General features: G+C 40.2%; 5 protein-coding genes across 10 annotated transcripts in view; 2 read left to right on the top strand and 3 right to left on the bottom strand.

Annotated features, from left to right (window-relative positions):
• Positions 1-27: 27 nt before the first annotated feature.
• LOC147168530 (SLC35A4 upstream open reading frame protein-like) lies at positions 28-1,503 on the top strand. The gene is made up of 4 exons (XM_086085909.1): positions 28-228; positions 502-600; positions 985-1,240; positions 1,360-1,503. Exons 1-3 carry the CDS (start codon positions 214-216, stop codon positions 1,174-1,176), a joined length of 306 nt encoding a protein of 101 aa, XP_085942035.1. The 5' UTR covers positions 28-213; the 3' UTR covers positions 1,177-1,240; positions 1,360-1,503.
• Positions 923-9,956, bottom strand: LOC147168528 (uncharacterized). Of its 3 annotated transcripts, none has more exons than XM_086085906.1 (18): positions 9,771-9,956; positions 9,628-9,685; positions 8,736-8,797; positions 8,612-8,662; positions 8,416-8,544; positions 8,005-8,079; positions 7,848-7,930; positions 7,558-7,668; positions 7,269-7,409; positions 6,468-6,604; positions 6,194-6,399; positions 6,061-6,120; positions 5,821-5,953; positions 4,544-4,665; positions 4,299-4,430; positions 3,906-4,073; positions 2,651-2,801; positions 923-2,578 (listed from the first exon to the last, which is right to left on the bottom strand). In XM_086085906.1, the coding sequence occupies exons 1-18, from the start codon at positions 9,795-9,797 to the stop codon at positions 2,511-2,513; spliced, it is 1,914 nt and encodes a 637-aa protein (XP_085942032.1). In that variant the 5' UTR covers positions 9,798-9,956; the 3' UTR covers positions 923-2,510. The 3 variants fall into 3 exon arrangements, with proteins under 3 accessions (XP_085942032.1, XP_085942033.1, XP_085942031.1); XM_086085907.1 differs by having other exon boundaries at positions 7,269-7,406; XM_086085905.1 differs by having other exon boundaries at positions 923-2,801.
• LOC147168529 (putative UDP-sugar transporter protein SLC35A4) lies at positions 1,329-2,789 on the top strand. Its single transcript, XM_086085908.1, has one exon. It carries the CDS (start codon positions 1,345-1,347, stop codon positions 2,302-2,304), a length of 960 nt encoding a protein of 319 aa, XP_085942034.1. The 5' UTR covers positions 1,329-1,344; the 3' UTR covers positions 2,305-2,789.
• Positions 9,957-10,328: 372 nt separating the features above from the next.
• Positions 10,329-15,038, bottom strand: LOC147168527 (H-2 class II histocompatibility antigen gamma chain-like). Of its 2 annotated transcripts, XM_086084872.1 has the most exons (9): positions 14,859-15,036; positions 13,806-13,972; positions 13,587-13,681; positions 12,747-12,803; positions 12,374-12,430; positions 12,004-12,060; positions 11,852-11,938; positions 11,702-11,771; positions 10,329-10,811 (listed from the first exon to the last, which is right to left on the bottom strand). In XM_086084872.1, the coding sequence occupies exons 1-9, from the start codon at positions 14,936-14,938 to the stop codon at positions 10,807-10,809; spliced, it is 675 nt and encodes a 224-aa protein (XP_085940998.1). In that variant the 5' UTR covers positions 14,939-15,036; the 3' UTR covers positions 10,329-10,806. The 2 variants fall into 2 exon arrangements, with proteins under 2 accessions (XP_085940998.1, XP_085940999.1); XM_086084873.1 differs by lacking the exon at positions 12,374-12,430 and having other exon boundaries at positions 14,859-15,038.
• Positions 15,039-15,779: 741 nt separating this feature from the next.
• Positions 15,780-24,016, bottom strand: part of LOC147168526 (bifunctional heparan sulfate N-deacetylase/N-sulfotransferase 1-like) — a 46,050-nt gene continuing 37,813 nt past the window's right edge. For all 3 annotated transcript variants that reach the window (XM_086085021.1, XM_086085022.1, XM_086085023.1), the window contains exons 7-15: positions 22,477-22,605; positions 21,638-21,820; positions 21,300-21,396; positions 20,906-21,029; positions 19,307-19,481; positions 19,001-19,171; positions 18,746-18,855; positions 18,212-18,314; positions 15,780-17,476 (exon numbers count right to left, since the gene is read on the bottom strand). In XM_086085021.1, the coding sequence (XP_085941147.1) occupies positions 17,357-17,476; positions 18,212-18,314; positions 18,746-18,855; positions 19,001-19,171; positions 19,307-19,481; positions 20,906-21,029; positions 21,300-21,396; positions 21,638-21,820; positions 22,477-22,605 (1,212 nt within the window). In that variant the 3' untranslated portion in view covers positions 15,780-17,356. The remainder of the gene's footprint in view (positions 17,477-18,211; positions 18,315-18,745; positions 18,856-19,000; positions 19,172-19,306; positions 19,482-20,905; positions 21,030-21,299; positions 21,397-21,637; positions 21,821-22,476; positions 22,606-24,016) is intronic.

Genomic DNA, 24,016 nt, shown 5'->3' with positions numbered 1-24,016 from the left:
ACTTTTTTCCGGTACAAATGACACACGTCCTTCAGATTTGACATGAACCGATAATGTTGATGTAAAAACAAAGAATCGGTATAGTCTTATTTTGCTATTAGTGCGTTCGATATATATATAAAATGCATCATGTAAATTGTTTTCAGACCTAACTAATCGCTACGCTTAGTCTAGGTTAGTTAATCGAACACTGATCAACTCGATGAGGTAAAGATGGCGGAGGACAAGGTGAGTAGAGCGTTTCGGCTTTTACTTCATTAATTCTGAATATTAAATCAGTTCAAAGTAATGACAAGGAGCGGGGAAAATGTAAATGCAATTAATTTAAGTATAACGATCTTTTGCTGAAGTTATGGTCGCACCAGTGTGCCAATAAACTTTTGTTGTATGGTGGTACCTGCTGCAAAAAACGTACTAACATTATTAAATAGCATCGCTGGCTGTTTGCAAAAATGAAAACTTGTATGACCAGTGAACGTTGAAGTGCTTGTCTATTTTCAGGATCCCCTGAAACAGTTGAAAGACCTGACACAGCTAAAAAATCAATTGGAGGAGATCCAGAAGCGAGTGGAGAACGAAATCTCTGTAGGAATTCCTCAGGTATGTGATTATCAGACATGCTGAATGAAGCAAAAGGAGTTCCCGTAGGATTTGATTCATTACCAAACCTCCAAATTACACGGCAATGACGTTGCCAAACACAATATGTGCTGATGAACAGAAGCCAACACTGTTATTATATAAATTAATCGACAGTTACATCACAGTGGGGCGGAAATGCACAGGCACACTTTCAGACGTAGATGTTCAGTGTGAGACTTGAAGGGTAGGCATGGACTCCAGAGCCTCAACTATTTGAATATATGCAATCAAAAAAAAGTTTAATTTCCATACAATTACTATCAACGCTCCTCTTTGTGGCGTGTGAAGTTTAGAAGACTTATTTCCAGTTTACTGGGATTACATGTTGTCGTCCTCTTGCAGGGTGGCTCACTGTTTGGATCGCCGTTCCTGAAGGGCTTCTTGGCTGGTTATGTGGCGGCTAAGCTGCGTTCTTCCGCCATTGTTGGGGTGCTGCTGGGGACCGTCACTGGCATGTACGCAGCACAGAACTATCAAGTGCCCAACATTGAAAGGACTGTCAAAGACTTTCTCAACAACTTGAAAAAAAAGTAATTTGGGCAGACCAACGAAAGCTTGGATGGACTACAATCAGCAATTTGTATTTGCTATTTATAATGTAAGACTTCAGTTTGTGACATTTGGTCCGTCGCATTTCATCACGCGTTTGATTGCTTTTTTGACATTGCCTTAAGTTAATTGAGTATTTTGTGGTTATCAACAATGATCGTGATCCAGAACGAGAGGTTGAGCTACAGGAGGCGGTGGCTGCCAGGGCTGCGGTGGGGCGCCCTTTTGTGCGTGATGGTCCTCATCTACGGCTCTCACGCGCCGCTCATCGCTCTGAGCAAAGTCGATGGCCGCGTCCCTTTCGACCCTTCCTCGTGCGTCGTCATGATCGAGCTCTCTAAGCTGCTGGTGTCTTTCGCCGCTCTCGTTACCGCCGGGGGTGCGTCGGCCTTACTCGTCCCTCCGTCCCCGTTCCTTGTGGCCCCCTACGCCGTCCCCGCCGCGCTCTACGCCCTCAGCAACAACCTGGTCGTCCTCATGCAGGCTTACATGGACCCCAGCTCCTTTCAAGTCCTCAGCAATCTCAAAATCGCCGCCACTGCTCTGCTTTACTCCCTGTGCCTGGGCAAGAGGCTGCGCTGGGGTCAGTGGGTCAGCCTGGGGCTCCTCATGGCGGCGGGCGTGTGCCACAGCTACTCCAGCCTGGATCTGGCATACGACGGCATAGCTCAGAAAGGGGCCAGCCTTCACATCACAGCGTGGGGGCTCGTCCTCATGCTGGTGTACTGCTGCGCTTCCGGGCTGGCGGCTGTTTATACAGAAAAGATGCTGAAGGGTCAGAAGCTGCCGCTCAGCCTGCAAAATCTCTACCTCTACGTTTTTGGCGTGCTCATCAACGGGCTGTCCTCCTTGTCTGCCCTCACGAGCGGAAAGAGCTTTCTGGAAGGATACTCGTGGACCGTCTGGGTCATCGTAGCGGGACAGGCGGCCAACGGGCTTCTGATGTCTGTCGTTTTGAAACACGGCAGCGGCGTCACTCGGCTCTTCGTCATCTCTTGCTCCATGCTGGTCAACGCTGTGATGGCGTGGGCAGTTTTAGGGCTCCAGCTTACGTTCTTCTTCCTGATACCGCTCGGCATGGTCGCCCTGGCAGCTTTGCTTTACTACACATAGTGGCGTCTTCACAGAAGCTACAATCATTGTTTTAATACTCATTTTTCAAGTGTGTGTATGGCTTATTTTTTAATTGTTTTAAAAGTCCCGTTTGAGTCATTTCAAATAATAAAGCAAATAAATGCTATATATAAATAAATACATGTGATAACGTGTTGCTTATTTATTTTCATCAGGTCCAGGTAATTCCACCTTTTTAGTCACATTTACCCAGTTTTGGGAGGAGCTTCGCGCTCACCTCGCTCGGTTCGAGTATCTTTCAACTCACCCAGATCTGTAAAGAAAACAAGACAAGAATTCCGATCACGCGCAGTGTACGAATAGCAAGCGTGTAACCCAAAAGCACCTTTGCGCAGTTGTTTGTTGTCAGCGTGCAGCTGCCGGTTCCGAGCAGACAGGTAAACTGCGTCATGCACAGCCTCCAGCAGCACGCTTCTATATCTGGCCTCCGACGTCCTCCTCAGATCCTCGCTCGATTCATGAAACCTCCTGAACACCTTTAGAGATGAGGAAGGAAGGGGGAAAAAAAAAAGAGTTTAAAGCAAGCTACCAGATTTAATGTAATTTGATTTATGGTGCTATAATGGCAATAAAGTTAGCTCAGCTGTAAAGAACAATTTGTCCTTTGGTTCTGTTTTTTTTTTCTCCATTTCATTAAATTGTTCAATTGTGCATTTAATAATTAACATTTCAATAATAATAGAAACATATAAATGTGTCACTATTGTCTATAAAATAAACATCTCATTTATCATGCAGTATTGTTTCTGTCCAAAGTTTAATTTTTTTGTGTTTTTACTTTCTTTGATTAATTAATATTTACTTAACCCCTTCGGACCTATAGATGATTGTAGTGCACATGACATATTTGCGTGTCTAAACAACAACAAAAAAACTATTAATTTGGATGATGTCAACACTTCTGGTTCATGATTGGATTCTAGCTAACCAATCACAATCTCTGTTGATTTGCATATATGTTCTTGTTAAAAATGTCACATATAAACTTGGTAAGTCCACTATAACAAATGAAAACATGAGATAACCCCTCCCTCCCCCCCAAAAAATAAATAAATCCATGTTGTTCTTATGTGGGGGAAAAAAAAAAAGAGTCAAAATCAGTAAAGAAAAAAAAAAGCCCAGCAGGAAAAAAAAAAAAGCGGGTCTGAAAGGGTTTATTTGACCAATTAGGGTTGTAATATCAAAACATTTTTACCACATTTTTTTGCTTAATTTCAATAGCTATTGTGCTGCACCTTCTGGTGTGCATGCTTTGGCCACTTGGGGGCAGTATAATAAAGACAAAGACACCCACAAAGAGCAGTTTCACAACTGCCTCAGTAAGCCTCAGTCAAATTTTGGATTTTTTTTGCTGAAGATAACGAATATATGTCATTATAACATTATAGAATATTCAAGTAAAATGACTACATATTTTTGGCTTTGAATGGGAAGATAAACTGTGAGCCTCAGCCAAGGAGACAGTAGTCCCCTAAAAAAAATATATATATATTCAATACCGCGCCACACAAGTGGAAGACTATACATAAAATGATTGAGTTTACATTTGTGTCCTGACTGCCTCTAAAATTTGGACCCACCTGAACGCTCTCTTCCCTCAGACGCCGCAGCTCACTCTGGTGCTTGTGACGCTGCTCCAGCACGTCCTTGTGGGCCTGCTGGGCCTGCGCCCGCAGGGCCTCCATCTGCAGCACCAGGACCCGTCTCTCACCGCTCATCACCAGCAACTCTCTCTGCACGCCCTCGCTCTAACAAAAGTATATTTAGACTGATTATCATCTTCATTTGCGCTTTACTTTTTCTTACTACCGCGTGTTTTATAGTCTTGGTCACAATTCGCCCAAAATACACCGATTGATGTTTTTTTTTTTTTCACCATGAATCTGCTTGAGTGACTCAGCACTCTCTCCTAGATAGATAACACGCTGAATAATACACTATGAAACATATACAGCTCATCTCATTATCTTAACTGGAAGCTGCTCCCTCGTCAAGTCTCTCTCCATTTTCTCCACCTCCTGCTGAATTAATCTCCCGCTGAGCTCCTTCAGTTGCCTCAGACGTTCGTGCGCATGGCAGTCTTCCAACTGATACTCATCATTTAACTTAGAAAAAAAAAAGGGGGGGGGGAGGCTATAGTGAGAGTGTCTTGTGCATACAGAAAGACTTAAAATGATTTTTTTTTTTTTTAAAGCACAAGGGAGATGAATCGTGTTACTTGCAGACAGAGGTCACATTTTTCCGCAGGAATGTTCTTCATCGGTTCCTCCCTGAGGGCCTCCATCAACTGCGAGATCCTTGTTATGCTCTCCTGGACTTTCTCCACGCTGCCCGTGTCTTCTACAGACATGAGACACACAACATGCATGCACTGGCCACATCATTAGGTACACCTGTGCAATCAAGTATTTGGAATCTAAATATGGGCAGACAATAACTAACGACACACTCATTGTTCCTCATCCATGTGTGTGCACCAAAAAGAAAATTAATTTGCGGGAGGGGGAAATGATCAGGTTGCATGGAGAACATAGTTTAAATGTATAAAGCTAAAAAAAGACTCCTACTGCAGATTACTTTGTATGCATTGAACTGGATTATTACTTTTATGGGACGTGCATAAAACATACTGACGGACGGTTTCCCTACAGGATTCAGTGCGGTTGTTGACAGCCATATATTTTGATATTTCTAGAATTGCAAGGGGGATTTGTAATGTCTATTTATAAACACGGGAGGGGCAAAAAATATGCTCAAGACGATGCAGTGGTGTAAACTAAAATGGATTTTTAACACCCCTGTTAAAACGGCCGTTTTTTGTGATGCAACAAATGACCAAGATAAATCAGTTCCACCATTATTATGTAATATGTCAAGTTGATTTAAAAAAAAAAAACTTTTTTTGAGAGAGGAAGTAAATTTGAAGAAGTAAAACAATGTGAAACATCGCCATGCATCACTGTGAGTATGGTGGTGGTGTTTGGGAGATTTTGTGAAGCACGGTCATGGCAGCAACGTGCTTTGGGGCTGTTTTTCACCAGAGCCTTAGACAAGGTGGAAGGAATCAAGGGCCAATTTCAAGCTTCTGATGGGAAGTCAGGAAAAGCCTACTAGAACGTCTTAACTTTGTTTGGGATTCATCAAAGGCTCTTTAAATGGTGGCAGTTGTGTGCTAACTCCCATTTAACACGAGTCTGGTTAATTCCAGAGGGTGTGCACACTTATGCAAACAACAGGTTTATTTTTTGTACTTTTACTTTTAAAAAAAATTATAATTGGGTTTTATAAAAGGCATATTTCATTAACAGTGGAAAAACTTTTAAAATTTGATATCACAAAATTCTGCCATGTGAACAAGGGTGTGTACACTTCCTATATCCACTGTACAATCACAAAATATTTTACTCTACTGAGAATGATCTTTACACAGGTGGAATTTGTGAACGTCTCTCATGTGATTGTGCAGGTGTGCTGAATTGTGAAGTGTCCTGTTACCTTTTACATGTGCCTCCATTTCCTGCCTCAAGTCTTCCTGCAAGCTTTTCACGATGTCCGAACTCCCTTTGGGATCGATGCTGTGACCTCCAGACAAGTGATCGTCCACTTGGCTCTTTTGGGGCCCGCGCAGCTGCCGGACCAACAGAATATTTATTTTGAAGGCGGGAAAGCAGCTTTGTTATTTTATGTCTGTACTTTTGCCAGCTCCGATGAAAGCACATAAATGGATGTTCAAACCTTAAGTTGAATCCTCGCCGATTCTTCCCTTTTCTTCTCCCACGACTGCTCTTTCACAATCTGTTGAGGGGGACCACTCACTTATGAGTTCAATATGTTTGATACACAGTCCAATGTTGATGTTATAAATGACCTGCAGACTTCGGATGAGCTCATCAAGCCTGTGGATGTTACACGTCCCGTCGTCTGACATCATCGCATGTCTCAGCTCCATAATACGGCCTCGGACGTCTCGCTCCGTTTTCGTCGGGCTCCAGCGAAACTGGGAGGCCCTCGTCACTAAACGCTTCACTTTTTGGGCTAAAGCTAAAGCAGATGGTGTCTCGTCATCCGAATCGCCTGTAATGAGGAGGCGTAAGACTCGTGTTTGTTTTGAGCAAAGGTTAGATTGAAGGAGAGCGAAGCACCTTGAGGTTGGATCAAATAGATGAGCGTTGTCCTGTTATTTCCCGTGAGAACGTCATTCAGAAGGAAATGCAAGAGCGGGTCTGTGTTGGTGGCTTCGCTTGGAATTTGATCCATAACCTTCAGCAGTGGGTTGACACTGGAGACGTGACATGAAATGACAATGCTGCCAACAATGATATGGAATTTATGGAACATTTCTTAGACATTTTAGCTTGCACTCGGACAACACATGCCAGTCAAACGCAGGTCACGTTTCAAACCTGACTCAATATGATTTTTTTTTTTTATTGCCGCTAAATCGCTTGTCCATGCTAACAGATTGCGGACGCTGTTGGAAGTAAGGGTAAAAGCCATAATTGCCCTGGGAGAGGTCAGCGCTAATTTTCACAGTGCGCTGAAATAATCCAGAGTTGAATTAGGAGTTTTGCCATAAGTGACATGACATGACTCCTTCTTGTGATTGGCTCCAAGTCACTCCTTAGATCTGGGCTTACCCAATGTGGTGCCCATGGACACCAGGTCGTCTACATGGGCCACATGAGCCTGTTCTAAAAAAATAGCTCACCAATGTTGGGACATTGTGATTTTCTAGGAATGTTGTAGATGATTTAAAAATGTAAAGCAAAAATTCTAGAAATGGAGGGGTGCGTATTTGTTTTCTAAATATGATATTTAAAGACATGAAAGTCATCTCAGGTTTGATGATGATTTTCACATCTTGTTAATTACCTTAAGCCAAATTCAGCATATATGGCAAACATATAGTAAACTACTCAGTAAAACTGTCACTGTCAACTGACCCCGTAAGGTCCGTCACATTGGCTCCTCCCACCAGACCAAACACCCGCAGTCTGCTTCTACAGAGCTGAAAGGCCACTTCCCCCCCCTCCTCCTCGTGGAGTTTCCACTCCACCGCCACTGTGAAAAGCCAACTACATCTGCTGAACACAAAAGCGGTCGATAAAACAGAGCAAGCTGGTAAAGGTGAGTCTTTTTACGTGATGCAGTCAAACACTTTAAAATCTCGGTTGTGTAACCACCACACAGGGCGAGTCTCTGCCAGACACAGCCAGAGTTCATTTGACCTACTTTGTTGAAATGAACTCTTCTTTGGCCTTTTGTGCTTCCCTGCATGTTTTATAGAACGTGTAGGCTTCCTCTGCAGAACCCACGCACACCTCGGCCAAACGTCTGATAACACTGTGAAAAATAAAAGTCTTTTGTTTTTTTTCTTCAATGTAATGAAAGCAAAATACATGCGTCAGTGTTAACATTTGTCATCGATGAATGGTCGTTCTTTGTAATAAGCAAATGGTACATTTAGAACCAATTAAGAGAAATTGACTTTGGCACATTGCTTGGGAAACACTGACGCTCACCCTCCCAGGACCGGATGATGGACAAGTTCTAGAGTTTGCGCGTCAGGGTTCAAGAGGTCTGCCGCACTGCTATCTGGATGAAACTGCGCAAAACAAAACAAACATGTTCACAATGTTGTGTCTGTAAAAGCGTGTTATGGTGTCTCACAAAACAAACCTGAAGGTAGGACACAGAGACAAACAGCTCCTCCTTCACAGGTGACATCACACGACTGAGGACATTTGTCAACACCTGAGAAAAAAAAGGTGGACAACACCAAACAACTTAGACAAGACACATATTATAGATTATAATTTTTTTTTTTTTTTTTTTTTACAAGTGCACTGCTGAAATATTGATTATTGTCTCAATTTACTCACAATTAGTGTGAAATCTAGGCCCGTTTAGTTGACGGGCATTTAATTGTTCTGCCTGTCACTATACATCACTTGCATAGATCGAAGAACACAGACGCGCAACTTGTAAAAATAATGATCATTTTCAGCCCAATTAAGTGAAAACTAATCAACTAAATGATTGTGACGCGCCCCCCTCGTGGAAAGTTGAAGTCATGTTACAAAACTGTACCTGTTGGACAATAACGTCGTCAATCAGAGTGCCAATATTTTCCATCGGAGCCCCGCATACAAGAAGTGACCCATTGTAACCGCCACACATGCAATCGGTGAGCGGCTGAAGGAGCTCCCCGTGAAACTTCTGTCAGTGACACATGCTCAAATGAGTTCAAATGTGGCCATGTTGCTGGCCGCAGACGTGTCGTTACCTGCATGTTGTCCACAGTCACGACTTGGTCGAATGACAAGCGCTGTAGTTGCTGTATGGAGAAGCACTGAGGTGGCGCAAGCTCACAAAAGGAAACTATTGTAAGACGGTAACTGTGGAAATACCTCATTTTTTGATATGTAGTCCAAACTTTGTCCATCCTCGTGGATGAAGACGCAATCTTTACCTTTTGAGCGAAAAAAAAGCCATTATGCAAATATAAGTCCAATTCTGTCAATCCGTTTTCTATCAAGTTTGTCCTCGTTAGCATCACGGGTGAGGTGGAGCTTTTCAAAGCTGATATTTGTCATTACATTATATCAGAATAGTAGATTAATCAATGAATTATTGTGAAGTAACGTCCACACGGCAGCCATCTTGGGACAGAGCTGCTCGATCATTCATAAATAGCATTAGATTGCGCAACTCTCTTTCATTTTTACTGTTAGATATTACACAAAAGAGGAGAAAATCAACTTCGCTGCATAAGAAAAGCCTGCAATTTAAAAATTCAGTCTGTCGTTGTCCGTTCATTGTTTCCATTGTCCCCATTTGGTTTGTTAACTTTTTTTTATTAATTTTTTTTACTTTCTGTTATATTTGATTATTCCCAAATGCCTTGTTTTCTGTTTCTATGGTTTTTGGTTTACGAGATTAATCCGGCTCCCCAGTATTGCATTCCTGCTTTCTTGCACTTGGGTTCCCTCACACTCGACCAAGCAAATCTTAAACCATGTCAACATTGGGTGACAGAAACGGGGTGAATTGGTCATCAGCCAATCACTGGACACATAACAACCACGATTCACCAATCTCATTGACACCTATGGTAAATTTAACCTTCCATGAACCGCACGTGCACGTTTTTTTAAACCCCATAAGTAAAAGCTGGAGCCAAGATTCAAACCCAGAACTTTTGATCTGTAAGACTGATGTACTAACCACTATTTTGCCATGCTGTCACAAATCTACCTCACTTCCAGTAGTTTAGGTTGACATTGTGAGAACAAGCCTTACCTGGTATTGGATTTAGTACAACTCCCACTTTCACTTCTTCACCATCCCTCATTAACGTCTGTAGCCAAAAATAAAGGTCACCGGAGACTTAACATGGGGAAAAAAAAATCTGCCATTTTTGTAACAAAGGAATGACTACTCACAGCGTCTTTTACGCCAGTGGATGCCATGCTGATCTTATGTTTGCATCTCCACTAGCAGACATGGATTAGATTACACTCTACTGAATTATTAAAGACGCAGAATCTACTTTCACTAAAGGATTATGGTTACCGAAATGTAACAGAAAGGTTGAGTTTAGTAAAAGAGATGATTTGGTATAGTCATTTCACTCGAGGCAAAAATAAAAGTGAAAGGGCAGTTCTCCTTTTTTTGTTTTTACATTTCCGTCTTGTTTCAATACAGTGCAGTTGGTTTAGCTTTACTTAACATTCCATGTCATTACTGAATGATGAAATAGCAAGAAAAAAATAGCAATCAATGAGGATTTATTTCACACCCCAGATGAGTCTTACGTCAACTGTGTCAGTGGAGATTAGTGTGAATGTACATATTTATTGAGGCCATTGTACAAAACGTCAAGTGCTATACAGTATTACATTAGATTTGAATTTTGTTACAAAGGTTTGTATGCTAATAAAGTATGTAAAAAGATAAGATTATGACTGAATCAGAATTAAAAAAGACTCAAAGAGACACAATTGAATCTAGCAAATGTTTTATTAACTTCTCCCTGATTAAAAAAAAAGACAAAGCTCTTTGGTGACCTCTTAAATAGATTCACCCAAGTTTTGCAACATATTTTGCATGCAGGTTTGTACGGAAAAAGCCAAAAAAAAAATGTTGTGTGTAATTTTGTCTGTATCACAATATCAGTCTTCATGATGTCATAAAAGCACTGTTCAATGACAAAACCAACCCCAACGCCAGATTATACAGACAAAATACACTCACTAGTCATTTCATAAAACTTAAAAAATATACTGTGGTTTATTTTGATATTTAGATGAGAATAGCGTTAAGACCCCTAAAAAGATTTCCACATAAGCAATCAGGTACAATGTGGCCCACGACAGCAGCTAGTTATCCATTACAGTATATGAAGTGATGATTATGATGCATATCAACCAGATGACGATGAAGAAACTGTAGATTGAAATAGCACTTGGCTTCACTGCTTCAAACTGTAAATGGGAGAAGAAAGAATTAGTATATATATTACTGTAGGTGTATATTTAGAAAAAGCTTCCGCCGCCAAAAAAACAAAAATTTGTAGGAAAATATCACAAATATAACAATCTAATGTATTAAAGAAAACAGTACCGACACAATTAAATAGAATGAAACCTATTAAAACTGTTTTTGCCACATTTTTTTGCTCCAATTCAACGAACATTGGGCTGATCCTCCTGAATTTTATGTGGCTTGGCCACCTGGGGGCAGTATAAATGTGGCTATTTTTTTTTCAATATTAAAAAACCCCAACAACTTTTGTTTATAAACATATTTTCTTTTTTATTTCTGCGGGGGGGGGGGGGGGGGGTTCACATCTGTAGTTATCAGATTTGAATTATTCATTTCAAATCACCGCCACATCTGGATTGGGATATTTGCTGCTCAGGCTTCATAAAATCAATCTGGATGTTATGGCAAAATGAGACTTTGTGGTTGACAGTGTAAAAAGGGTCTCGATTCTGGCGAGGAGGCTTTGTGACAAAAAAAAAGAAAAAAAGAAGCTGGGTCCAAATTTATTACATATATACAATTAATTTGAGTTAATTAAACTAGTTAGTCAAGGTACCACTGTGTACATGTTTTATGAAACTTGGTGTGGCATGAGATTTCTCAACCGTAAAATATGTGGCATGTCTCAACAAAGTTTTGGAAACACTGCACTATTGTACTAAACTAACCTCCAGTGAAATTGTGTGGTGGAGACCCATCACATGCTGATTGAGGACTTTTTGGCCTTGGTAGAGGTCTTTGCTATATTATTCTAGAAGTCATTCGACTGCTAAATCCGCATACCGGAGTGAAGATCCTCTGGGAAGAAAGTTGTAGTAGCGTTGCTCACCTTTAGGGGTTGCAGGATTCTCCTGGGACATGTGGAACATTATCCAGTTGCGCAGCCAAGATTCAAAGCTCTGCAAAAAAAAAAAATCCTGTCAATAAATAAAATGTTTGTGTGTGTGTGCGTTCTTGTTTTTAAACACGGCTGCTTCACCTTCCAGTTGCTCTGGCTCAACTGCTGCTTCAGGCCCTTCAGGTTGGCCAGCAAGGTGTCATTGAATTTGGGCATCTCAAAGTTCTCCTAAAAGTTAAACTTTTCTTAAATAAAATTAGGATGAAGGGGGGGGGGTCCTGTGTGAAAATTACCTCCATGAGCCCAATCATCTCATCCACGCCAACGTAATCTCTGTTCTTCTCTTTCTTCTGCAAGAACACAAAAGGATAATTTTAACTCATTCACTGCCATTGACGGCTATAGACGTCAAAATTCATTTGAACTATTTCTATTAGTTTAAATTTTTTTTCCACTTTTGTTAACAAGAGTATGAAAACCTAGAAAAAAAATATTGTACATTTAGAACAGATAAAAAATTGGTGATTAATCGTGAGTTAACTAGTGAAGTCATGCGATTAATTACAATTACAAATGTTAATTGCCTGACACCCCTAATTTTTAATCATCTTTTCTTTTCTTTTTTATCTTTTCTTTAAAAAAAAAAAAGAAAAAGAAAATTACCTCCACGAGCCCAATCATCTCATCCACACCAACGTAATCTCTGTTCTTCTCTTCCTTCTGCAAGAACACAAAAGGATCATTTTAACTCATTCACTGCCATTGACGGCTATAGACGTCCAAATTCATTTGAACTATTTCTATTAGTTACATTTTTTTTCCACTTTTGTTAACAAGAGTATGAAAACCTAGAAGAAAAAAAATATTGTACATTTAGAACAGATAAAAAATCGGTGATTAATCGTGAGTTAACTAGTGAAGTCATGCGATTAATTACTATTACAAATTGTAATTGCCTGATGCCCCTAATTTTTAATCATCTTTTCTTTTTTTAAATCTTTTCTTAAAAAAAAAAAAAGATGAAAAAGAAAATTACCTCCATGAGCTCAATCATCTCATCCACGCCAACGTTATCTCTGTTCTTCTCTTCCTGCTGCAAGAACACAAAATTATCATTTTAACTCATTCACTGCCATTGACGGCTATGGACGTCAAAAATTAATTTGAACAATTTCTATTAGTTAAATTTTTTTTTCAACTTTTGTTAACAAGAGTATGAAAACCTAGAAGAAATTTTTTTATTGTACATTTAGAACAGATAAAAAATTGGTGATTAATCGTGAGTTAACTAGTGAAGTCATGCGATTACTTACTATTACAAATTGTAATTGCCTGACGCCCCTAATTTTTAATCATCTTTTCTTTTAAAAAGAAAAAAGAAGAAAAGACTAAATCTTTTCTTTAAAAAAAAAGAAAAAAGATTATTAAAAATTAGGGGCGTCAGGCAATCAAAAACTGTAATTGTAATTAATCGCATTACTTCACTAGTTATTTTTTTAAAGAAAATATTTAAAAAAATAAAAAAATATTAAAAATTAGGGCCGACAGGTGATTAAATGGTTTAATTGTAATTAATTGCATGACTTCACTAGTTAACTTACGATTATTCACAAATGTTATATCTGTTCTAAGTGTACAATACATTTTTATTTAGGTTTTCATACTCGTAAAAGCTGAATTTTTTTTTAACTAATAGAAATAGTTAAATGAAATTATGGCAGTGAATGAGCTCATATTAGACATGTACAATAATAGTCATAATAATTGTTTTAAATGGATATGCAGTGAACACCTAACTTCCATTAAATGTTCAATTTTTTCAGCTTTTATCCTTTTATATTACACTATATTCAATAGAGGGAGGGGAAGAACTTACTTTCACGGGTGCCTTGGTCGCCAGTGACTCCAAATCAAAAAGTGCGTGCATCCTTGGGAAGTGGTTCATTGGCTCATGCATCTTTATAGAAGCAACTGTGGGGACAATTTTAAAACTGATGTTCAAGGGACGGACGGGCGAGTACTGATACCAGGTATATGTATTAGGCCGATACCCGGCCTAATTCCACCCAACCAATATCTTTCATTAATATTTTACCTTGAGATGCATGTAGCTGCCTGGTGAGTTTGTCAGAGTCCTTCTGCAACGTTTGGATATGCTGCCTTTGGTCAAACACCATGAAGGCCACAAACACCTGACTGGCCAGCAGTAGACATGCCAGCGTTGTCAGGCCTGCTACCTTCAGAGCGTAGCTAGTGGAGCCACTGTGGAGGGATGGGTGGGTAGCTCAGTATCGGTATCAAATAGGTCAGTGTGACTTCAGTGGAGCCACTTCAACATAAAAGACAACAAATGACTGTATAGCTACTGTACATTATCTTCACAAACGTGAACAGCATTTTTATTTAACTTTTTATTTACTGATTTAATAAATAAGCAATTTAGTTTTTGTATTAATACAATACAGCTAATCTAAAAATAATAGGCTTTTACCTAAGCTAACAAAATAGTAAAGTCATAGTTACAGTAAATCACTATGTAAAAATGAAACACTTTTAGGCAGGGGCGTGGTGGTGTTCCAAGCACGTCCCTGCTTGAAGGTCATAAACCTGCAAACATGATATATTATGCCGCGCCCCGTACATAATAAGATTTGTAGTTAGTACTAATTTTATATCAAAACCTTCTGGCATTCTTCTTCTTATTATTTTTATTTTGTATTATGTTTTTATTATTATTATTATTAGTAGTATGATGATCAAATTGCCGAAAGAATCACGGTCACCTACAAGGAGGAAGTCGACTGAAATTAAGCGGTTTAGAAAAAAAAAAAAGGGAGTCAAATAATTCAAACACTCATTAAGATGTTTATATCACCTTGAGAAGTTGATTTTACTTTTGCCTTTCGTGAAAACACTTTTTTTGTGAAAAGCAAACCTAAAGTATGAAACTTCGCCTACGTATTTACATAAACACACTCATGCTCCTCGTGTTAATTAGCTCTTAATTAAGAGTAATAAACAGTACGATTAGAGTTATAAAACAAACGAAGTAAGAAAAAAAACAATCAAAATTACAGAATAAATTAAATCTGTTCTTTTTTTGGGGAGCGGGGGTCAAATTCTGAGCTCAACTGGTACCAGTACTCACCTTCTGGATCTTGCCCCACCAACTAGAGGTTCAGCACTGCCTGTCCTCTCCAGGCGAGCATTTTCACCAGCCTCTTCCATTTGCCTTAGTTTCTCTTCAAGTTTCTTCCCGTCGCACTACTGCACCCTCACTGGGACTACAACAAAGCTTCCCTGTAATAAATGCTGCTATTATAAAAAAAGAGGAAGATGAACCAGACAGGTTCGTATGAGGGAGGGAAATGCAGTAGGCGGGTTTAGTAATAGTAAGGCTGTGATTGGTTACTTTACAAATGCATCACTTGTTGGTAGAGGCAGAAGATCCCAAAGTCTACTTTTGACACGCTCACAATTTAGCACAACTATTTGTCATAATAATGAATACAAACAGCACATTATTGTAAAAAGCATGTATTCCCAACTAGTTAGCTAATTCTGAATTTAAATGAGTTTTTGTGAAAACGTTAATTGTAGTTTTTATAGAAATGTTGATTTTATTTCCTCATTTGCAGTGTAATGTGCCAGGAAATTAAAATTAAGTGTTTTGAGGAGCTTTTCCATCCAGACAGATTTCAGTATCTCAAATGCAACATTACAGGATAAATTAAGGAACCTTGTAACCTATAGCTTCTGTTACCTTTAAATTTGTAATATGAATGCAGTTTCAGCCTCTTGTAAAGCGCAGCAACCATAACTCAAGAACATTACATATACTGTAGATACATTGAGTATAAATCATTGTGGACAGGGATTTTTTTGTGTAAATTTGGGGGGGCTCAAATTTATTTTGCCAGGTCTACACTGTATGTCATTAAATGGTACAATTCCCTAACATTTTGGGGAAATGAAGATTATTTTCCCATTACGCAAATTGAAACAAAGTGAATTTCGCAACAATAAAAGACAGAAGTGAAAGTGTGCAGAGAGGGCAAAAACATCCCAATTGTGAAAAATACAGTGGTGTTTTATTTGCAAATTAAAAAGCACCGACAATATTAGTTACACTGTAAAAATTATTGACAACAATTACAAATCTTTATCATACAGTCCAGGATATTAGTACCATCATCGCTGTTATGTGTTATCACGTTAATACTTTATATGGAGACAACAGTTGGCAGTGAGAGGACAATTGAGGAAATGTTTGCGTTGAATTTCCCTACAGCACTGACGTCGCACACCAATGGAGAGCCAAACGCATTCAAAATAATTTAGGTCTACCAAAGGGGAGCCAGTTATGTACATTTACAGTCAGGAAACAAAAACGACTGCTGTGTGCATTTTTTTTCTTCTTCTTTCTTACGTCAGAACCTTGTACAAAACTATTGCAGTAAGAGCAGCTTTTTGTTTTCTATTTTTGACATCTCGTTGCAGTGAAAACACCTTCAAACCCCCAAACAAAACATGTCTGGTGCGGTGCCGCTGGGTCTGTTGTGGGATGGTTCGCCTTTACAACTTGACAGGTTTTCCAAAGAGACATCTTTTTACACTTCGTCGCAGACTAATTTATGACATGAACTTAAAGAAAAGATAAGAAACGCACGGGAGTCTCTTGACAGAGCAGCTAGCTTATGATCTTCACAGACTGGACTGGTTAACCAAATGCTTGTGTGCTATCCAGTTAAGATGAATGTTGAGTACCGTTAAATATTGTGCTTTTGACATGAGTTCATCACTTCCTGCTTTTGCCCATTCAGTGGTCAAGTGTTGACAGGCAGCAGTTTGACGTCCTCTGCATTCTGCCTGAAGGAGGAATCTGATGTTTAGTTTCGGTACATTCTACAAGTATCACAACTCTACAGAACAATGTCTGAGTAAAACAAATTTTAAAAAACAATCTTAAAAAATAAAACAAAACAAAAAACATCCGAATGGTAATAGTCCATGGAGATTATGTCCTGGCATTTGTAAATGAAATTACAAGATTCTAGCAAGGCCTATCAAAAGAAAAGGCTACAACATGCAGCCAGATGTCCAAAATTCCTCATGTTTCAAAAGGCATTTACAACAAATGTCTTTCTTTTTTCTTTTTCCCTCTCAGCCCAAAGCCATGTCTGTTAAACATCAACACTTTGGAGTTGGTTTCGGTCCATTTCAGAACTGAAACTCAGCCTTCGCACGCGGTTCATTGTTGCTCATTTTGTCAAGGTCACACGTGGGGGGGGAAGTTTCGACCATGGACGGAGAGGGGGATGAGCAAGCGAATGCAGTGCCTCCTCTTCATCATGCTTCCTCCTCGGAGGTCCCGATTTTGTCATACTGAAAGGTTGACGGCATCTCCAAGCTCAGCGAGAGGAGAGCTCCATCTGTGACTCCTCTTTCTCACCGGCCCATTCGTGTCCTACAGTTGATGGAAGATCACAGAACGCAGAAGAGATCGGTTCGACTTCCAGCTGGAAACCCCATCTTGAATCCTTATAGACTAACAGCCTCCTTCAACATTATGGTGTGATCGTCACACGGCCAGCGCAGAGGCGGTGTTGAACGTGCGGGACTGATTTTCTCTCCCCGGTTGGGCTGCTACCTGGTGTGGACCAGCTCCTCTCTGAGCCAGCTGGGGAGGGCCTGGCCCATTCTGTACAGCAGCTTGGACAGCTCAATATTATGATCCCTGTAGTACTCCCTGAGGAACGCCAGAGACTGGAAGGAGAGAGGGGGGTAGATTAGTTCAATTCATCTAAATCATCATTTTTGCCAATTCTAGTATGTAACAACCAGACAACCCTGACCTAAATCCCATCAAACACCTATCTCAGACTCACAACGAAGTCAAAGTTGTAATAGCCAACAAACGGCATGTTTTCAATCAAGGAGCGCTTTTCCCATTAAAGGTTTCAGAACAGCCTTGCTTGGCCTGACGTGGCCTCTGTTGCTTCGTCATTACAATAAGCACGAATCGACAGACAAAAAAAAATAAAATCAATTCCCGGGTTTAAGTGAGCGAGACATAAAAATACAATTACAACAGACGTATTATTGCATACTGTTCACTAACACTTTTACGACAAGATTCACTATTTCATCCATTGGTACATAGGAAATTGTAAATATGGTTAATTATTGTTGTAATACATGTGTATACTTTATTTTTAAGACTGTGTCTTGCTCGCTTAAAACCAGGAAATTGCTGCATCACTTAAAGGAACGCCCACATCTGTCACCCAATCAGATGACAGCGATGTAAGGTCATGGCTCACACACCTCAGCCTGTGTTGTGAGGAAGAATTAATTCTATTGTAACCACACGGCCACCCAAAAAATTTAATGAAAAAAGCAACCACACAGAGCGACGCCGATTAGAACTGGTACAATGGAAAACCAGCCAGGAGTCCCAATATGATGCGTAGGTAAATGCCAAGGTTAAAATGATCGTACCTCAGGGACCATGTCCGGGTACCTGCGCCCTTTACTCTTCCCCAAACACTTTGTCTTTCCACCCTCCAGCAGCTGGCACCAGAAACCCTTCTTGGGGTCAAAACTGCAACAGACAAAAAACATATCGTTATACATTCAAGCATGAGAAGATAGTAAGTGCAATATATTTTTATTTATTTACACATTTATTATACAGTTTTACCTTATTTTCTTTAACATGTTTTTATTTCAAGAAAATTAGCACTGTATTGGATAAAAACAACTTTTTTGGGGGGGCTGGCCATGTTTACAAAAAAAAAAAAAATCTATAATCTAGTCAAATTTTCATGTTCTATTGGCATATAAATGTACTTAAAATAAGTATTATATTCCTCATTGCATTTGTTTCTTTTTTTTCCAAGCTCACTCTTTGCAGTGTCCAGAGAAAGTGTTTAAAAATTCAACCAAGCTGGCGGGTTGACCAGCATTCCAGAACACATTTGGATTCTACCTTTGAGGTTCCACTGCGATGGATTCAAGCAGGTGCATACTCACGCTAGGATCTTGTGGTAGTTGATGACGTTAGTTAGGCTCAAGAACTTCTGGATTTTATCCATAATGGAGGCGGGCTCAGTTTTCAGCATCTGCCCATCCAAGACCAGCAGCTGGATAAGATGACGCAAACATTTTAGAACAGAAAAGTCATCTCTTTGCAAAGGCTCGAAATAAATCAATAAATGAATTAATAAAAGTTTTTTAAAAAAAAATAGTTTGGGCTGATGGCTGTCTGACTCAGCACTACATACACACCTGGCTAGAATGGTAGTAGTTGAGCCAGCGCTCCAGGTGCATGGCGTACCAGCCCGGCATCAGACATCGATTCTGGAGGACACGGAGCTTAGCCGGACTGTCGTGGCCGGCAGTGATGACATCATGGAATGAGTATTTCAACGCTACCGGATCATCATGGGCTCTTTGGTGCTGAGCGTATGGAATTGATCACTTCATTAGACACCACACAGCTTCAGTAAAGATGCCAAAAATGTTCGTCACGGAACCAAAAGGTGCTCGGAGGTGTCGGATCCAATGACGCGTGGGATCTTCAGGATTACCCACCTGGTACCAAGAGTACGCTCTGTCGGCTGGGTTGATGAGGATGGTGACGATCTTGGCTTTGGGCAGGAGCGCTGCGGCCCTCTGAGCAGCCACCTCGGAATCAAAGTAGTTGGCACTCTTCTCAAAGTAGTAGTCGGAGCTAGCATTGGAGGGCAGGGGGAAGTACTCCATATACCTGACAGCGCACAAACACTCAAGAGTTAATGGCGGTCACAGTTGATCAGGTGCAATTTGCTCTCTTGTGGATGTGGCTGCTGCTGTTCTCTGCAAACATGGTTTGACGCCCACTAAGCATCACGATGCAGAGGGAAAAGCTTACCAATCCGGAATCGTCTCTTTGACGCCGTTCTCATTGAACCTTTTGAAATTCAGTGTGCATGTGCAGCTATGGGCAGATGCAAATATCAATTAGCTTGGGGGGGGGGGGGGGGTCGTTCAATAATGAGTGCGTTTTTTTGTGGTCGTCCCGGGTATAAATTTACATTTCTAATGCATCGTTTGCATAGAAATGCCCTTATAAGCATTAGTCTGTTACTTGAGATTATTTTCACAGTGGAATTTAACAAATAATCAGCATCCTGCTGTCTTCCCAATTTAGTTAGACTGAATATGCTTTTAAACACCAGGTTGCAATCAAACTCTCTTTGGTGGCATAAGAACATTTGACACCATTAGTCTCTGCAAGGTCTGGCTGTTATTTTCAAAAAGAGCGAGAGTTGACTCATTCCAGAAAAAGGCTTTTTTATATTTGTACATAAATATTCTTTGATATTGTCATAAAGCTCAAACTCTTTTTTTTTTTTTAATAATTAACTTATCACACAGGCAGATGTTAAATTGGTGAATCATGTGTAAAAAAAATTATAATAATAATTTGACACTATTATATTTGACAATGCTTTATGAAGTCACTGTTTTGCTGGACATGTTTCTTTTCATAAAAAGCTTGTTTTCTCCACTTTTTGGTCAGAAACGGGTGTTTCTGGTGAAATCAACCCAAGTTCAATTAACTCCGTTGCTCCCAAAAACATATACATACGTTCCATTTTAAATATTACCATGGTCCCCATTTTTTTTTTTTTTTTTAATGCTAGAGCATACGATGGCTTTGATGCAGCCTCTGAACTGAAGAGAAAGCTTAAAGCAATGGTAGTTATTACAAAAACGGCCAGCAGGTGACAGCAGAGTAAACTAGATAAACCAGGGCCATGTTGCAATAAAAATCTAGTAAAAAAAAGCCAGGAGCGAAGGGGATTGCTTCAGTGAAAATGGATGGGAGTGAATGAGTTAATAAAGAATGGAAAAAAATCAAACTTTATCCTGTGGTCGTGAAAGATGTTCATCATATTCTAAAATGGCTGGCAAATTATTTAAAAAAAAATTGTTTTTAATGTACCCGAAGTATACATGTAACTGCAGTGGCGAATATCTCTTCAACATAGTTCCTTGGCACCAAGATGCCACAAGCAGGACTACTTTTCTATTCAACAGGGTTTTGGCGCCATCTTGTGGCAAATCAGAAAGAACATAAAAACAACAAACAGTAGGTGAACACTGTTTATAAGGAATTTGCATCATGACCCGATTGTGCTTTCTTACCAATCGATGCCTCTGTGGTAGTTGTGGCCATTGAAGAACTGGATCTCCTCAAAAGTCTCCTTGCTGGGGTAGTTACTGGTTAGGTCGGGGTGCATGCTAAGGAACAGGTAGAGCGCCGTTGTGCCTGAGAGGACAGAAAGAGACAGAGTGGAGTTGACAGCAGGGAGGAAATAAAGAGCAAGAAAAGAGGATTACGCGAGGGCAAATCCAATTACTTTGTACCTCGTACAGTGAAGACTGACACTTGTGTAATGGAAACTGCATAACGGAGCAGTATTGAAGAAGCAAGATCTCATTTCCTGGGAGCTAATCAGTTGCTTTTAGGGCTAACCAACAAGACGACACCGTCATTTTCACTATAACCTCTAGGGGGGGATGAAGTACAGCTTCTCACCTGTCTTCTGAGGCCCAATGACAAGAAGCTTGGGGAAGCGATCACACGTTTTTTCTTTGGACCAGATGTCCTTATGCCTTTTGTCCTCACATGGATCCTGTAGCCGCAAAAATAATAACGATAATTAATGAATGTGTTAAAGCACAGTTGAATGCCTTGATTCATTGAATAGCTTCCAACAATCTACCTATTTGTTATTGACTGAATTTAACCCATATAAAACAAAACAAGCTATTATTGCCCTCTAAGTAGGCCCACTAAATCATCAAGTGAAAGCAAAATGTGGCTTTATAAACACAAAAATGAAAACCAATCTCAAATTAGCCTTGTGTTCTCGCCTGCCAGAGTGGATCCCTCTCAGATGGGAACAGGCTGAAGTATTTCTGGGCCAGCTGCACTGGCGGGAGGGTCTGCATCTTAAGATTTGTCCAGGTCTTGACAAACATCATCAGGCTTTTAAAAGTGTACAGGCCAAGACGGTCGTTCCCGTAGTTGGACAAATGAGTCATGAAGATGCTGATCTGTTGGCAGAGAAGCTGCTGTCAGAACTGAAGATGAAAATGCACCATGAAGAACAATTGATGACGTTAGAGAGGATCAGCCAAAGTGACAAAACACTTGGACTCCAATAAAAGGTTGTTACAATGGAAAAACTGATGAATGTTAAGCGGCTTTGAGGCTAAAGTAGATTTTAAAACATGACAATCTTAATTTTTGGGAATCGAAGAAAACCGCTACGCATCATTGGAACACAATCGCTACATAATAGTTTGCTTGGAGATAAAAACGAAATCAATTATGGTCAGAAAACACCCAATACTGGACTAGACACAACAAGGACACGGACTGGAATTCATTTAAGGATGACGTATGGCTCAAGAACGCCAAACAGCTGGGAAGTGATGAAGCTAGTAAGACAGCAAATATGCAACTGCTACTGCAACTTTTAGTGTGAGGAGGAGTAAATGCTTTTTGTGCGTGTAGTTAAAAAAAAGGGCAAGATAACCAGTAAGCATAGTTGTGTGGAACGGGGTGAAATACAAGTAACATTTGGAAGAAGCACACAAGAGATGGTCGCCGGATGACTCACCAGCAAGTCATTGTTCCGCCTCCTATTTAAATTCAGCTTAACATCACCAGTCAAATGAGCTCAGACAAAGGCTGCGTTTGGACTTACTGGGTTCAGCAGAACCGTGAGGAAGAGTTCTCCCCCGTTGATGAGCTTGTCCAGCTCATTGGGGCTGCCTGGGTAGTCTTTATAGAAGATGGTGTGTGTGAAAAGACCGCACGTCTGCCTGGGCAGCACCTGTGAGAACACACACATTAAGTCAACAAACCAAATGGCGGAAATGAAATAAAAACCTCACACTCGCGCACACACACCGAACGCTTTCATTCAGCTAAAACCACACAGCGTCAACCCCCCGCTGAGACGAGGAGCCGCGCGGCGCCCACTCCTGGCAGTCATCCCATATATTGTTTGCGCCCAATAACATCCATATTATACAGCTCATCTAGCCAAAGCAAACCTCTTATTCGCATCCACGTCTATATGGAAATTGATGGGATTGCGTTTACAGTTTCAAGTGTCGGGGGGACTGAATATCAATCATCGCTAAGAAGGGGAGACGAGTCCATTCAGACTATCTCAAGGACAGGGGAGGACAGCGCAGAGACCACACAGGCCCGCTGAATGCCAAGACTACAAAGAAACTGGACTGAGGCTGCACAGTTTTCCATCAGCTATGAAGGTCACCCAGGGAGAGAAGTAGATAAGATTTTTTTGTGTGTGTTCCTTTTGAATCTTTTCACTGTAATTTATTCGGCTCTAATGCTGCTTTGGGACTTAAATACAGTGGACCGCCGCATATTTGCGGTTTGGCATTCAAATACTATCGGTAGATTTTTATAAAAATAAAATTATCTATCCACCTTAAACCTTCCCTTCTTAAAAGGGGAAGTCAACCTTAAACATTTCTTGACAATAATATTTTATATGTGACCATGACATTGTGATTAATATTACATTTGTGGAATATGAGTTATGCAGCAAAATCCAGACGTTTTATCCATCTCAGGGGGCAGCCATTTTGCCACTTGCTGTTGACTGAAGATGACATCAATACTGTTAAGGGCCCAGGCAACGACCAATCGCAGCTCACCTGTTTTCTGAAACTGAGCTGTGATTGGTTGTTACCTGAGACCTGAGAAACTGATGTCATTTTCACTCGACAGCAAGTGGCAAAATGGCCGCCTTCTGATATTGATAAAAAAACTGCTGGATTTTGCTGCTTAACTTATAGTCCAATAACTATATTATTATTATTATTATTATATTAACCAGAATACCGTATTTAGACTAGTGGGGCTGCATCAAACATATTACTGTCAATAATTTTGGGGGGATTGACTTCTCCTTTAACCAAGATGTCGAAAAAGTGTTTTTTATTCAACTCAGCAAATTTGCACGTTTTAATAATGTCTTGTTTCTGAACCAAAGCAAAATGGTTCCAGTCCTACTTGGAGGACACGAGCTACTTTGTGACCATTGGAAATTTCGAATCTGATCGAATGGCCATGACTTGGGAGTCCATCAAGGGTTAGTCCTTGGACCCCTTTTGTTCAGTCTGTACGTCACCTTTGGGTCAAATGCTTCAGAAGGCCAATGTTGGCCATCATGGTGATCATGATTGTGGCATATCCATAATTGGTGGAAT

The sequence above is a fragment of the Leptonotus elevatus genome, chromosome 9, assembly GCF_054856555.1.
Source record: "Leptonotus elevatus isolate MCC_2025b chromosome 9, RoL_Lele_1.0, whole genome shotgun sequence".
NCBI lineage: Eukaryota > Metazoa > Chordata > Actinopteri > Syngnathiformes > Syngnathidae > Leptonotus > Leptonotus elevatus.
The sequence above is the reverse complement of the archived record's forward strand: the minus strand, read 5'-3'. Positions and strand labels throughout refer to the sequence as shown.

Excerpts from the sequence above, each read along its gene's own strand:
- LOC147168528 (XM_086085905.1), bottom strand. The coding sequence starts at position 9,797 with ATGGCATCCACTGGCGTAAAAGACGCT. Across the intron at positions 7,931-8,004 it reads TCTCTGTGTCCTACCTTCAG|TTTCATCCAGATAGCAGTGC; the intron begins GTTTGTTTTGTG and ends TGTTTTGCGCAG. Across the intron at positions 4,074-4,298 it reads TGACGAGGGAGCAGCTTCCA|AGCGAGGGCGTGCAGAGAGA; the intron begins GTTAAGATAATG and ends TACTTTTGTTAG.
- LOC147168529 (XM_086085908.1), top strand. The coding sequence starts at position 1,345 with ATGATCGTGATCCAGAACGAGAGGTTGAGCTACAGGAGGCGGTGGCTG.
- LOC147168527 (XM_086084872.1), bottom strand. The coding sequence starts at position 14,938 with ATGGAAGAGGCTGGTGAAAATGCTCGCCTGGAGAGGACAGGCAGTGCT. Across the intron at positions 12,061-12,373 it reads AGATGATTGGGCTCGTGGAG|AAGAAAGAGAAGAACAGAGA; the intron begins GTAATTTTCTTT and ends GTGTTCTTGCAG. Across the intron at positions 11,772-11,851 it reads TGAGCCAGAGCAACTGGAAG|AGCTTTGAATCTTGGCTGCG; the intron begins GTGAAGCAGCCG and ends TTTTTTTTGCAG.
- LOC147168530 (XM_086085909.1), top strand. Across the intron at positions 601-984 it reads TCTCTGTAGGAATTCCTCAG|GGTGGCTCACTGTTTGGATC; the intron begins GTATGTGATTAT and ends GTCCTCTTGCAG.